The 13,945-nt window shown below is 42.5% G+C and overlaps 1 protein-coding gene across 1 annotated transcript; it reads right to left on the bottom strand.

The window, feature by feature from the left end:
- Window positions 1-10,126, bottom strand: LOC311303484 (cyclic nucleotide-gated channel alpha-2-like; the record flags this gene model as incomplete). The annotated part of the gene is made up of 6 exons (XM_084429989.1): window positions 1-1,421; window positions 1,563-1,669; window positions 2,093-2,200; window positions 2,307-2,483; window positions 9,101-9,211; window positions 10,020-10,126. The coding sequence occupies 6 exons, from the start codon at window positions 10,124-10,126 to the stop codon at window positions 1-3; spliced, it is 2,031 nt and encodes a 676-aa protein (XP_084286115.1).
- Window positions 10,127-13,945: the final 3,819 nt, after the last annotated feature.

Genomic DNA, 13,945 nt, shown 5'->3' on the forward strand with positions numbered 1-13,945 from the left:
TCAGAGTTGGATGTTGACCTCACTGTGTGTACCATCACCATCAATAGTGCTTTCATTGCCATCCGAGAGGAATCCGCTTCCAGAGTGATGTGTCCTACACTCCAATGCTGTAAGTCTCTGCTTCAGCCGCTGTTGAGTAGCTGTGTATTCAGCCAGTAACCGAGCAAACCGAGTCTGTAGTATTTCAAGAGAAGCTTCCAACCTCTCCACTTTCTCCTCAACCCGCTCTTCTCCCATTCCACCGGCCTCCAACTCCTCCAGCAGACCCTCTTTCAGGAGAATCTGTCTTCCCCTCTCTTCCAGAACTTTCTTAGCATCCGGATACTCCATTACAGCCTCCATCAGGTCATCCTTTGACAAACAAAAGAGGTCAGAGTAGCCAATGCTACGGATGTTAGCTGTACGACGGTTGCCCATTTTGCTCCCTTTGATGTTGAGGATGCTAATCTCGCCAAAGCAGCTGCCGCCCGTCAAGTGTGCATACTGGGTCACCCCATCATCAGCCACAACAGCAAGGCGACCCTCTTTAATGATGTACATCTCTTTTCCTATGTCTCCCTTTCGGCAGATGTAGTCTCCAGGGCTGAAGACCTGTGGCCGCAGCTTGAGCACCAGTTCCACTAAAAGCCCTGCCTCACAGTCCTGGAAGATACGGACCTTCTTCAATGTTTCTAAGTGCACATTGATAGCAATCTCAGCCCGCAGTTTGTTTGGCAGATTCTTTAGGACATCCTGCTCATCAATTGCTTTCTTGTTGGTCCACAAGTAGTCGAACCATTTGATGACTCTAGCTTCTAGCTCTTTGCTGACCTTTCTGAACTGCATGTAGTGTTTGATGGCATCGATGTGAGCTTGGAACTCGGTCCGTGTGGCATTCATGTTTGATATCATGGCTCCTACATTACCAACAATGGTGGCAAAAATGAGAACGCCAACAAGGAAATCAAAAACAACAAAAAGATACTCCTCATCCCGCACCGGAGCTGGCATTTCCCCAATGGTCGTCAAAGTGAGGGTTGACCAGTAGAGGCAGTAGACATATCCTCGCGTGAGAGTCCCAAACTCAGGGTCAGAAATGTTTGGGTAGACCCACTGGTCGGATCCAAAGCCCAGAGACTTGGAAATGGCAAAGTAGATGCAGGCATTCCAGTGAATGATGACTAGGATATAGAGCACCAAGATGCAAATGCGGAAAATGTTGGGGTAATTTGTGCGGGTCTCTGTGCGGTCGAAGAACTCGAACAGGCGTGAGAAGCGCATCAGCCGATTGAAACGCAGCTCTGGTACATGAATGCCAATGATGATGTAGGCTAGATCCGTGGGCAGTATGGATAGGAGGTCCAGCTTGAACTGCAAAGTATGAAAGTAGCTTTCTCTTAACTTGGTAAGGTCCTTCACCAGAAGACCCTGCTCAAGGAAACCTATAGTGAAGATATACATTGTCAATTCTTAATGATTGCTCAAATACACTTAATTTTAGCACCAAAGCACCTATCTAATCAATAGTGCGAAGTGTCACAACAACTCTTTGAAAAACATGTTAGATGCTAAAAGATTCTGACCTGTTCTCAGTCTTGCACAGGTGTCCAGTATATAAATGACATCAGAGAGATAATCCAAAACCAGCCACAGAATGAAGTTCCTGGTTTGAAGCTCATCAAAGCAGGCTCTGTGTTTGGGATATGAATAATAAAACACCATCAGCTTGAGTCAGGACTAACCCTTTCACATATGGCACAAAAACACTTATTTACATGAATCATCATCAAAATGAGAGCCTAGATCACACACTCTTGCTCATGAGGTCTAATTATACCGCTTGGATTTAATGGACGAACAGCTGCTACAAATAATTTCCTCACAGGCCATATACATGCAGTGTTCAGCATGCAAAATTAGTAGGTTTATTATTTCTTCTGCTTACAGTATTCAGATTAATTTACTGTATAATTTGCTGTCAAGTTTTTCATTGGAATCATTGGATTTATTTTAGGACCTTAGCTAAGAAATGCTACTGATGTTCAATATATCAGCTTTAAACTCCAAATAAAATTATTAGAGTGTAAATAAATTAACATATCTTTTGTCTTACCTAGCCACCACAAAGCACCAGTTGTACAATACAGCTGTGGCAATAACAAACAGCCAGCGGTAGTACAGGTCATCAGCAGGTGCCAGGATGAAAACATCAGACTTTTTCCTGATAATCAAATGCATTTCATAATTTTATGTGGTTACATGTTTGTTAAAAAGGACAATGGAAATTTCATACAGCTATGTATGAATGGTGATAATGACAAACTCACTTGGTTTTGGCGCTGTTGTTCCCATCATGAGCATCAGATCTACTGATGCTTATCCGACTGGGAGCAACTTGAAGTTCAGGTCCTCGGAAGCGCTCTAAAAAAGAATCTGGCCTTTCCTCTTCTTCCTGAAGGCTCTTATGGGCCCAGTCTCTAAGAGTGACTACCATACTCACCAACCTTGGAAACAAAGGGAAATAATAAATCAATGTGGAAATACCCATTGTGAGAAATTGACCAGAATTTAATTTCAAGAGTTCACCTTCCATCCAAGTCTAAATTGAAATAAACTAAATAGCCTTCTAGATGTTCCCTAACTTCATATATGGAGAACTTTGACAGGTACTGCAGCTTCCCAAAGGATCTTAACAAGAGTGCCCTGTCATTTGGTTCTGGGGAGTCCTGGGAGAAATTGCCTGATTAATTTGGTTCAAACATTCTACTTTACTATATGCTGTAGTTTCTCCTTACAGAAGGATGTTAAGCTTTTATCTTAGGAAAATTAGAGTCTCATTTATAATTATGAATTATGATCCTGTGACGCTGAACAAATACTGATTTGGAAAAAAAAACCTAAATAATATGGAGATAATTCTGGTTCTCTTAGCAGTCTCATTCTCAATTGATCACTATTAACTTAATCTATTCTTTTTCGATTCAGTGAATATGATAGCTGTGCAGATTTAAAGTTCACCCTTTTTTAATTTGGTTGATGTATGCATCTATGTTCTTTGTATTGTTCACAATATTTTCAAAACTTTGGTAAGTCCTCATATCAATATCATCAATATAAATTGAATTAAGTAATTTTAAAAGGATATTTCAACCCATACGTCACTTGCACTTTGTCTAGACGTATTCGTAAATAGAGAAAAGGTGTGGGAATGGCATAGGTTAGTTGTCACAGTGAACAAGAAAGGTTGACAGGCAGCTACATTTCCAACCACCGGGAAATCACCCATTCCCTCTCTGTCAGTCTCTTTGATGTTGTGTTGAGACTAACACTAGGGGCCAGACTTGGAAGCCCAGAGCATCTCTGACATTTCAGAAAAGGCCCATGAGAACTGGTGAGTAGAATTGACTGAAATGAGGCTTGTGTGCTCTTCTCATTCAGCTTTGTTCTTCGGAGCCTGTAGAAATTTATTTTGTATGAGTAGAAACAAATCTACAATCCATTCATCTCCCTCCATTCTGCCGGATTTCTCAGCACATTTCAGCTGTCTCTCTTTAAACAATTCACAGATAGGTGCAGGGAGTACCCCTGGGGGTTTCAACTAAAAGAGGAAGTTTCCCCTCTAAAAAAGCACCACAGCAAATCTCATCTTTTAAAAGATGCCTTTCTGTCTGTGTCCTTCTGGATGTGGCCGATTTCTCTCTCCTTCAGATGGCCATGATCGCTGTCTTGAATGTCCTCATTGTAAGAACATGGCCATGAGTACAGTACGTATATAAATCGCCAGGGCGGTATCCAATTTCGTCGCATGTCACAACTCGCCTACCGTCTCCTGTGGAGTCAGCAGCATCTGAAGTCACTGCGAGCCACTCATATCCCAGGCTACCTCAATCTCGCAGTGGAGACTTCCTCCCCAGGTGGTTCAGCCGATTTGTAGTAAATACTTCGAGGCACAAATAGATCTGTTCGCTACCTGGGAATCCTCCCACTGTCCTCTGTGGTATTAACTGACAGCGGCCCCCTTCAGCATGAAAGCACTGGCACACAACTGGCCCAGGGGTCACAAGTATGCATTTCCCCCAGTGAGCCTCATTGCACAGACACTGTGCAAAAACAGGGAGAAGGAGAACAAGTCCTATTAGTTACACAATCTGGCACCTGCGTCCAGAACTCTGGAATCTCCATGTCTGGTCCCTGGATGGGACATGGAGGAATTCAGGGGACTATCACCAGCGGTGATAGATACAATCTTTCAGACATTTTATTCACTCACCAAAGCCAAGGTGTACCATGTCCCATGGGGGTATCGCAGCCTCCTCGGGTTTAGCAAATGGTGTTTTGTGGCAGACATCTGCAGAGCTGCGGGTTGGGCTACACCCAACACCTTTGTGAGATTCTACAATCTCCGGGTAAAGTGTCCGGTCACTGTGGCCGATAGTCTCTCCTTTATCAGGTAGAGCCCACCACAAGGGCTATTCCTTTATCTAGCACTTCCCAGCAGGTAAGTCCATAGGATGTCTCTCCACATGTTAATCTCCCCTTTGGGCAGGATGTGGTCTCCGTACTGTTCCTTTCTCCGCAGAGAAGGAGAACACTTCCCCATTGTAAACAATCAGGTGTGCTCAGCTGTAAAGAAAAAGAAAAAGTTTAAGGATACGGCTGAACCGACCTATTCCCATGGTGAGGACAAGTCCCTTGAATAGGGAAGCTTTTGTTACTTACTCTGGGCGTTAGGAGGGTTACGACGTTGCTGTAGTGCACTTGCTACTTGGTATAAGATAGCATACATGCACCTGCACCACCAAACTTCTAACACGTTTAATAGAGTTGTGGTTGTGGCGTTTAGTATAGGGACACAGGGACACTATCTCAGCTCCTCATCTTAAACCTGAATGAGTAGAGCCTCTTTTACCTGTATGTCTGGGAAAGGGGCTGGCATGCAAATTCCACTCACCAATTCTCATTGGCCTTTTCTGAAATGTCAGACGTGCTCGAGCCTCCCAAGTGTGACCCCTAGTGTCTCGACTCAACGTCTTGTTCTCTCCATCGGGGAATGGAGGTTACAATAGTAACTGAGATGTTTTAAACAACAGTGAACAGGAGTGTCTGCTAGCGAAAAGAGAGGGTGAAAAATCTTGTAATAAAACCAAAATCAACATTGGCTTAGCTTTTCGGAGATGGCGAGAACTGAGGGTTCCCTTTCAGTCGTTCACGTTCGACGTAGTCGACGTTTGACTGAATGGGATCACGCTAGGGAGCCTGTCATCTTCGAGTACTATTGAACGAGCCAATGCAATTGACGTGCGTGATTCGCATCACACACTCCGCCCCCCGCGGTGCGGGTATAAAAACGGAAGTGGATGCACACACTAGTTACTTTTTGCTTCGGAGCCAATCGTTTTTGATGTCTCTGAAGAGTATTGTTGTATACAACGAGCAAGTGTGTCGGTGTTCTTCTAGGAAGACTCTTCCAGTTGCTGGTGGTTCTACAGCGCTAGTGCAGCGGTGATCGCAAACTTTTAGCTCTCAACTGCTGTTTTAACAGCATAAAATTTCTGTGTTTGTTGACGGCTGGTTAGAGAGCGGAAAAATGAGTGCTTATATAATGTATTGTGTATATAATGTATGTGTATATATACAGCACGTTGATGCAGCTTTTGTGGATAGTTTATTTTCTCATTGCGAGAATATGACTATCGCGGTGTTGAGATCGAGACTCGCCTTCATGCGTGAAGGTGGAGTCCCAATTACTTCGCCCCGCTACGGCGTGGTGTGGGATGGGTGATCAGAGGATCATAGTGAGACCTCCCCGCTCGTTAACCAATCCCTGTGGGTCCCTCACTCCTCTATCACATCGCAGCCAGTGGAGCGTGCTGGTCCCTCTGTAATGGACCGACCAGCCGTTTCATTCAGGGCCCATCCAGAGGACAGGATACCGATTGCAGCTTCGGAGGGTGAGCTGACCTCTGGAAATGATGACTTGGCTGCGTTATCTCCCTCTGGGAGTGCAACGTTGCCCGAGCCAGATCCAGAAACATCAGCTCTGCTGAATCGGGCCGCCAAGGCTGTCGGGCTCGAGTGGAATCCTCCACCGTGTCCCGAACAGTCTCGGTTGGATGATTGTTATCTTGGGACGGGCCGTGCTGGTTCTCAGCTCGCCGCCCCAGTGCCTTTCTTTTCCCAAAGTGCATGGAGAGATTACCAGGTCGGAGACGGCACCTTTCTCTGCCAGAAACTGCCCGAATAAGCTTTTCCCCCCTCACTACCCTTGACGGAGGAACGGTGAAGGGTTGCGAGTCCCTCCAATAGAGCGGTCTGGCGCGACACAGGTGCACCTGCGTCCAGTGGCCGCTGCTTTTTGGATGGGGCCCCTCGTCTCCCCTCTAAAGCCTGTGAGTTCTCGCTCGTTCTGACGGGCAGAGCTTACAAGGCCTGTGGGAAAGCCACCTCCTCTTGCATGCCATGGTGCTGTTACAGGTCTATCAGGCCAGGGCACTCATAGACATGCACGAGGGTAACCCAGACCACGCGCTCATAGGTGAGCTCTGCACCGCATCCGACCTCGCCCTCTGGGGCACGAGTGTCGTGGCATGCGCGATCGGTCTGGCGATGTCCACGTTAGTAGTCCAGGAGCGCCATCGTTGGCTCAGCCTGGTTGTTATGGCGGATGCGGACAAGGTTCGGTTCCTGGTCTCCCCAATTTCCCAGGTTGGCCTGGTCAGCGATGCGGCGGAGAACTGCGCCCAAGCGAAGACGGAGGCCATCCGGCACATCCTGCCCCGGCGGCCCGCTGCTGCCTCTACCCCGCCGCCGGTGGCAGTTTCTCCGCCTGCTTAGCGCCGAGGGTGTTCCCCTGCCGCTGCTCCCACTGGGCCTCCGCAACAGCCTCCAGCCAGGCCTCAGCTTAGAGCCGGCCGCTGTATGGACGCCCAGCCCGCTCTAGGCGCTGCCAAGCCAGGTGGCAAGCGAAAGCATTCCTAAGCGGCCCGCTCAGGGATGGAGGAGGGTGCTTTTGGAATTGGTCACCGATCCACTCCCTCCCCTCGGATGAGGGCCGGGTGGAGTCTTTGTTTGTGTTCCTGTCTGTTCCACCGCTGGCTCCCAAAAAAGGCAAAGCACACTTCAAAGAAAGAGCAAATTCCTCTGTTCCTGGGTTCCAAGAGGGCAAGTCTGGTGGTGTGCGACCCTGTAAAGCAGTGGTTCTCAATCTTTTTTGGGCCAGCGCCCCCTATCCAATATCCAGGTCGCTGTGTGCAAATTAAAAAAAGAAAATTTTTAGTTGTGTCTGTCTACAGACTACTACATAATAGTTATAATATTAATCCCATGACAGTAACAACCATATATTGTAAAACAAATGCACTGAAAAATAAAGAACGTCATTAAAGCGGTAATGTTTGCACTTAGGTTTTATTACGCATAGGAGAGTATTGCAAGAAGCTGCTTACATTAACCTTACTTTTGAAAAATAAATAAATACAATCATGATTTTTCATGGAAAATTATGTTAGAATTGTAGGCCTAAAATACCTTGGTATCAGCTTGTTTTCATCAATGGTATAATTAATACAATTACAATTAATTTGGTTTGTCGTGATTAATTTGTGTTCATAATCAGTAAAAAAAAATATCTTCTAACAAGAATAAACACATATGAACAATTAAATTATTATTGTATTATTAAATATTTTTATATCTTGAAACTACCCAAGCAGCGTTTCGCGCTCAGATGTGATGGCGAATACATTACCAAAATGTGATTGCAGAATATATTTAAATTATCCATCAAATTGTCATTTTCTCCTTACTGTCTTGCGAGTTAACAATAATGCCTGACCAGTAAATTACTTGGTGAACAAAGAAAACATGTTGGCATTAGGGATTGGAATTAGTTAATGCCTAAAAATGTAAAAGTTTTACCTTATAAATAGAATTTAGTTTAAATCATTTTAACTTTTGAATAAGAAATAATATCAAGTCGTCAAAATACAACCCGTCAAAACTCTGCGAATCACAAGTGTATCGGTGAGAACACTAATTTAAACAGCATATACACACACCCGAACTTGACTGCACATCATATTTTTGACATTATTGATACTGCTTTCAATCGTAATGTAATAGAAATGAACACAAAAAACCTTCCTGGTGCCTACAACACCGACGGTGGACTTGCGGTCAGGAGTAGAGCGGCTGCGGACGAAGGGGTTTTTTTTTTTTTTTTTTTTTGCTGCTGACGTATTCTTTCACGCGCACCATAGACGCGCGTGCACACAATATGACATCACACTCTGCGCATATGTTTTACAACATAATTTAACATATACATAGTCCTAACACTTTTTAAATAGCCCACTTAAATAGCCCCCTGTTGTTCTCTGAACGCCCCAGTTGAGAACCACTACTGCAAAGCCTTGCACCCCTCAGCCCCCTCTTGTTCGCCAGCACGGCAGCTGGGTGCGGTTCGAGGACCTGGTCATCCGCCTTCTCACGCATCCCTGGCTGTCTTGTGGAGACAGGTAAGTGTTGCACTGCACACTCAGACCCTGCCTTCGGGCCGTCTTCGGGCCTCTCGAGCGAACCTCCTTCAGGGAGGCGAGACGTTTCGAAATGTTGTAAAAGCTATGTGGAGATGATGCTGTTTTCATTACTTAATAGTTTTTTATTGAACAGATAAATTGTCATATGTAGCTTTCTAACAGAGTTAATGGTAAATCATTATATATTGTGAAGATCATTTCATTATGGTTGTTGTAGCGCTGTGTTGGAATTTATTTTCATTACTATGTCTATTAATGGGTAAAACTACAGTAATGTCTTCAGCTAGTCAGCTTGAGATCCTTATCATCTAAACTGCTTATATCTCCTAAGCCTAGTAGTGAATGTTTTATGAGCAGTAGGATAATCTCTCTCTTTAGTTATGAGAAATAACCATATTTATCCACACAGTCACACAGAGCCAAAGCACAACCAAAACAATGTTCTTCCGCAAAATGCATGACGTTTTGTCTTTTAACCGCTAGAGGGCCATATTGTACCTTTAACCAATTTCAAATTCAAATTCCCAAGCAGGCCATACTTGAATAAACCCAAATGAACTGAAGAAACTGTCTGTGACACTCACCTGGACAGCGCCCCTCTGCCACGGAAGGAGTTCTGTGAGTTCAGTCCACGTGGTTCGAGGGTGGCCACTCGCTGTAATTCTGATGAAGTGTCATCACATATGGACTGACCACTGCATTAGCAAAAGAGTCAAATTGGGATTTATACAGACTGATAGACCATAACTATGGAAGCTTGTTTCCGCCGATGAATAATAAATAAATAATAATAATTGCGACTTTTTATCTCACAATTCTGACTTTTTTTCTCACAATTGCGAAATATGAAGTCAGAATTGTGAGAAATAAAGTCGCAATTGTGAGAAATAAAGTCGCAATTGCGAGATATAAAGTCGCAACTGCGTGATATAAAGTCGCAATTCTGAGAAATAAAGTCGCAATTGCGAGATATAAAGTCGCAATTCTGAGAAATAAAGTCGCAATTGGGAGATATAAAGTCAGAATTGCACGATATAAAGTCACAATTGCGTGTTATAAAGTCAGAATTGTGAGATATAAACTATTCTGAGGTAAAAAAAAAAAAGTCAGTCTTTTTTTTCCTTAGAATTGGACTTTATATCTCACAATTCTGACTTTATATCTCGCAATTCTGAGAAAAGATGTCAGAATTGCGAGATATAAACTCGCAATTGCGTGTTATAAAGTCAGAATTGCGTGATATAAAGTCGCAATTGCGAGAAAAAAAGTCAATTCTGACTTTATTTCTCAGAATTGCGAGATGTAAAGTCAGAATTGCGTGTTATAAAGTCAGAAATTCTGACTTTATAACACACAATTCTGACTTTATTTCACGCAATTCTGACTTTATATCTCGCAATTGTGAGATAAAAAGTCGCAATTATCTTTTCAAATGTTTTATTTTGTGGCGGAAACAAGCTTCCATACCGTAACAGCTGATTGTTGAGTTCTAAAATATCTCACCGGCTGATAGTGCTATCGGCACGCTCTGACTCATCTTCAACAGAGGTCTTCACAGACAGTCTGTGGGCAGATAAATCCATGCTCTCCACCAACACTTGTCCAGTCATTCTGTAAAAGAGTTTTGTAGAACTGAATCTACAACTAATCAAACAATTTAATAAACAATTTAATATTATTAGAGTCTCATTCAAAGCAGCATCTGTGTATTTGCACATTGATAACACAAAATATAATTTGTACAAACGATACTATAGAAATACTGCAATGCAAAAATACTATATTGAACAAATTGTCATATTACTGAAGAAAACAAGTTAGAAATATCTCAAATAATTTTGTGGTGTGCACATACTTCTCTGCTGGTGTTAGGTTGTATGAGTTTGTTCCGTCTGTATGATCACTTATGCGTGCAGTTTAACATTATTCATACCATAACACTAAAGAAGTCTGTTAAGGTTATACTATTATATGATTTTAAAAGAGACATTAAATGGTGTGTTAATTTTGTTAATTTCTTTTTAAAATGGACAGCAATATATTTAAAGGGGTCATTTAATGGTACATGCACTTTTACAAGTTGATTGTACTGAAAAGTGTGTTGGCAGTGCCTGTACACAACCATCATAAAATGATAAAAATCCATCCAGTGTTTTTTTTTAATCTTTTTATATGTTTTCCCCCATCTCAAATCAAGCTGTTTGATTTTGTGACGTCACAAAATCGACGCCCCTCCCACGATTGTTGATTGACAGCAGCGTTTCAACACAGACACTTGCTCGTAGTCCGCGCGGACCAGCGCGGTCATTGTTGATACGCTGGAGCACTGACTATGAGCAGAATGGCGTCTAAGCGATTGTGGTGTTCTGTTCTTGGGTGTAATAAGGATGCAGTCATTTTGATGTTCCTAAATCCGAACCGCTGAAGACGCAGTGGCTGAGTTTTGTTTTCAAAGGGAATACTCCCCACGATCAACGTCAATGCTTTCATGTTTGCGCGAATCATTTCACACACCAGACTGCTTTATAAACGAGAACATAGAAAAAGGTATTAGCTCCTGTCTGAGTATGTGTTGTTTATGTGCCTAATAACTGTCATAGTCTCACAGACTGGTTATTTTTTAAACAGATCAGTAAAATTTTAGTGCTTCAGCCCTGACAGTACCTAACACTGCATAGATAACGTTACGCATCACGGACAAGCCTACATTTACCGAAAAAAGGTTTTTCATGACCATTAGCTGTAACATCAATCTGTCAATGAACTAACTTATACATCAGTAAACACATAGCGTTCGTATCTCACTTCTCTACCCTGCCAGTACATACAAAGATAGATCAAAGTGACATTACGTTAACCAACCATTCAGAAACGTCCGGTTTTCCGGCTCCGGTTCAAATTGAGACGTTTGCACAGATGTGTCCTCAGAGACTCCCGCTGCGATTCTTCAAAATATACCCTCAACTGTTGTCAAGGCAACACTCCACATGTGTTGTTGTGGCAAAATGCCCACAGAACAGAGGGGCGGGGTGAGCAAAGCTCATTATCATTTAAAGACACATGCACTTAAATGGCGTGCTGAAAACAGAGCTGTTTTTGACCAGGTAAAATGAGTGTTTTCTTACAATACTAATGATAATTTTTAATTAAAGTATATTACAAACTTTTAATTTAGACCCTAAAGAATCATATTAGCTTGTACAAAAATGGCATTATATGACCCCTTTAATAATGTCAGGCAACTTGACAAATAGCTTGTCAATATTATTGGGATATACAAAAGTTAAATTAACGTTTAATGATCTATAAGCATTTCAAAGGTTTCTTGATGACAGGACATGATTGTGTTAATTGTAAATTTTACTTACTAAATGAAGACATTAAAGTGACATTCCTTTTGTAACACAAGATCAGCACAGGCCTGGCTGTGTTTAATGCTATAGCAGTAAAGTATGGTGTTCACTGTTCAAAGGTCAAGATGGACAACTATGCAGGACCCTCTGAAAATCCAATGTAATTATGGGGAGGCTCTTAGTATTCATGGCAGTGAAATGGATTGGGTTCATTCACATCAGTTACTGATTTATTGGAAATTAATTACTTTTGATATACACTCACCTAAAGGATTATTAGGAACACCATACTAATACTGTGTTTGACCCCCTTTCGCCTTCAGAACTGCCTTAATTCTACGTGGCATTGATTCAACAAGGTGCTGAAAGCATTCTTTAGAAATGTTGGCCCATATTGATAGGATAGCATCTTGCAGTTGATGGAGATTTGTGGGATGCACATCCAGGGCACGAAGCTCCCGTTCCACCACATCCCAAAGATGCTCTATTGGGTTGAGATCTGGTGACTGTGGGGGCCATTTTAGTACAGTGAACTCATTGTCATGTTCAAGAAACCAATTTGAAATGATTTGAGCTTTGTGACATGGTGCATTATCCTGCTAGAAGTAGCCATCAGAGGATGGGTACATGGTGGTCATAAAGGGATGGACATGGTCAGAAACAATGCTTAGGTAGGCCGTGGCATTTAAACGATGCCCAATTGGCACTAAGGGGCCTAAAGTGTGCCAAGAAAACATCCCCCACACCATTACACCACCACCACCAGCCTGCACAGTGGTAACAAGGCATGATGGATCCATGTTCTCATTCTGTTTACGCCAAATTCTGACTCTACCATCTGAATGTCTCAACAGAAATCGAGACTCATCAGACCAGGCAACATTTTTCCAGTCTTCAACTGTCCAATTTTGGTGAGCTCGTGCAAATTGTAGCCTCTTTTTCCTATTTGTAGTGGAGATGAGTGGTACCCGGTGGGGTCTTCTGCTGTTGTAGCCCATCCGCCTCAAGGTTGTGCGTGTTGTGGCTTCACAAATGCTTTGCTGCATACCTCGGTTGTAACGAGTGGTTATTTCAGTCAAAGTTGCTCTTCTATCAGCTTGAATCAGTCGGCCCATTCTCCTCTGACCTCTAGCATCAACAAGGCATTTTCGCCCACAGGACTGCCGCATACTGGATGTTTTTCCCTTTTCACACCATTCTTTGTAAACCCTAGAAATGGTTGTGCGTGAAAATCCCAGTAACTGAGCAGATTGTGAAATACTCAGACCGGCCCGTCTGGCACCAACAACCATGCCACGCTCAAAATTGCTTAAATCACCTTTCTTTCCCATTCTGACATTCAGTTTGGAGTTCAGGAGATTGTCTTGACCAGGACCACACCCCTAAATGCATTGAAGCAACTGCCATGTGATTGGTTGATTAGATAATTGCATTAATGAGAAATTGAACAGGTGTTCCTAATAATCCTTTAGGTGAGTGTATTTTGGTCTGTATCTGTAATACATATGCTTTGCCCTTAAAAAAAAACAAGCTCACTATTATAATATATTCAGCTGTGTTATGTTGTTTTTCTTACTGATAGTTTTGTCTGATGAGTAATATGACGACATTTGCAGTTTGGACATTTTTACACTGAATATATATCAACCACCCTATTGTTAACAAACAACCCCAAAAACATTATTAATTTTAACAAGGTTGAAATGTTGTTGCACAAAATATGTTGAGAACGGGAAATGTTTTAATAATATACAGGCATGTATGGTTACATGAAGAAGCTTTCACATACATGAAACCATCCTATTCCACAAAAGGTTCTTTATAGTGGAAAAAGAATACTTTATAGTGTCCTGAATAAGATATTTTACATATGTTAGCACAAGACAAAATAATAGTTGAATTCATTAAAATGCCCCTTGAATCTTAATACTGTGTGTTATTACCGTCCTAGATGATCCACGACTGTTTTTTTGTGTGTTTTTTTTTATTTTTTTAATGGTTGTTAATGAATCCCTTGTTTGTCCCGAGCAGTTAAACTGAGCACCGTTCTTCAGAAAAATCCTCCAGGTCCCACAA

This window comes from Rutilus rutilus, assembly GCF_951802725.1.
Source record: "Rutilus rutilus genome assembly, chromosome: 14".
Lineage (NCBI taxonomy): Eukaryota > Metazoa > Chordata > Actinopteri > Cypriniformes > Leuciscidae > Rutilus > Rutilus rutilus.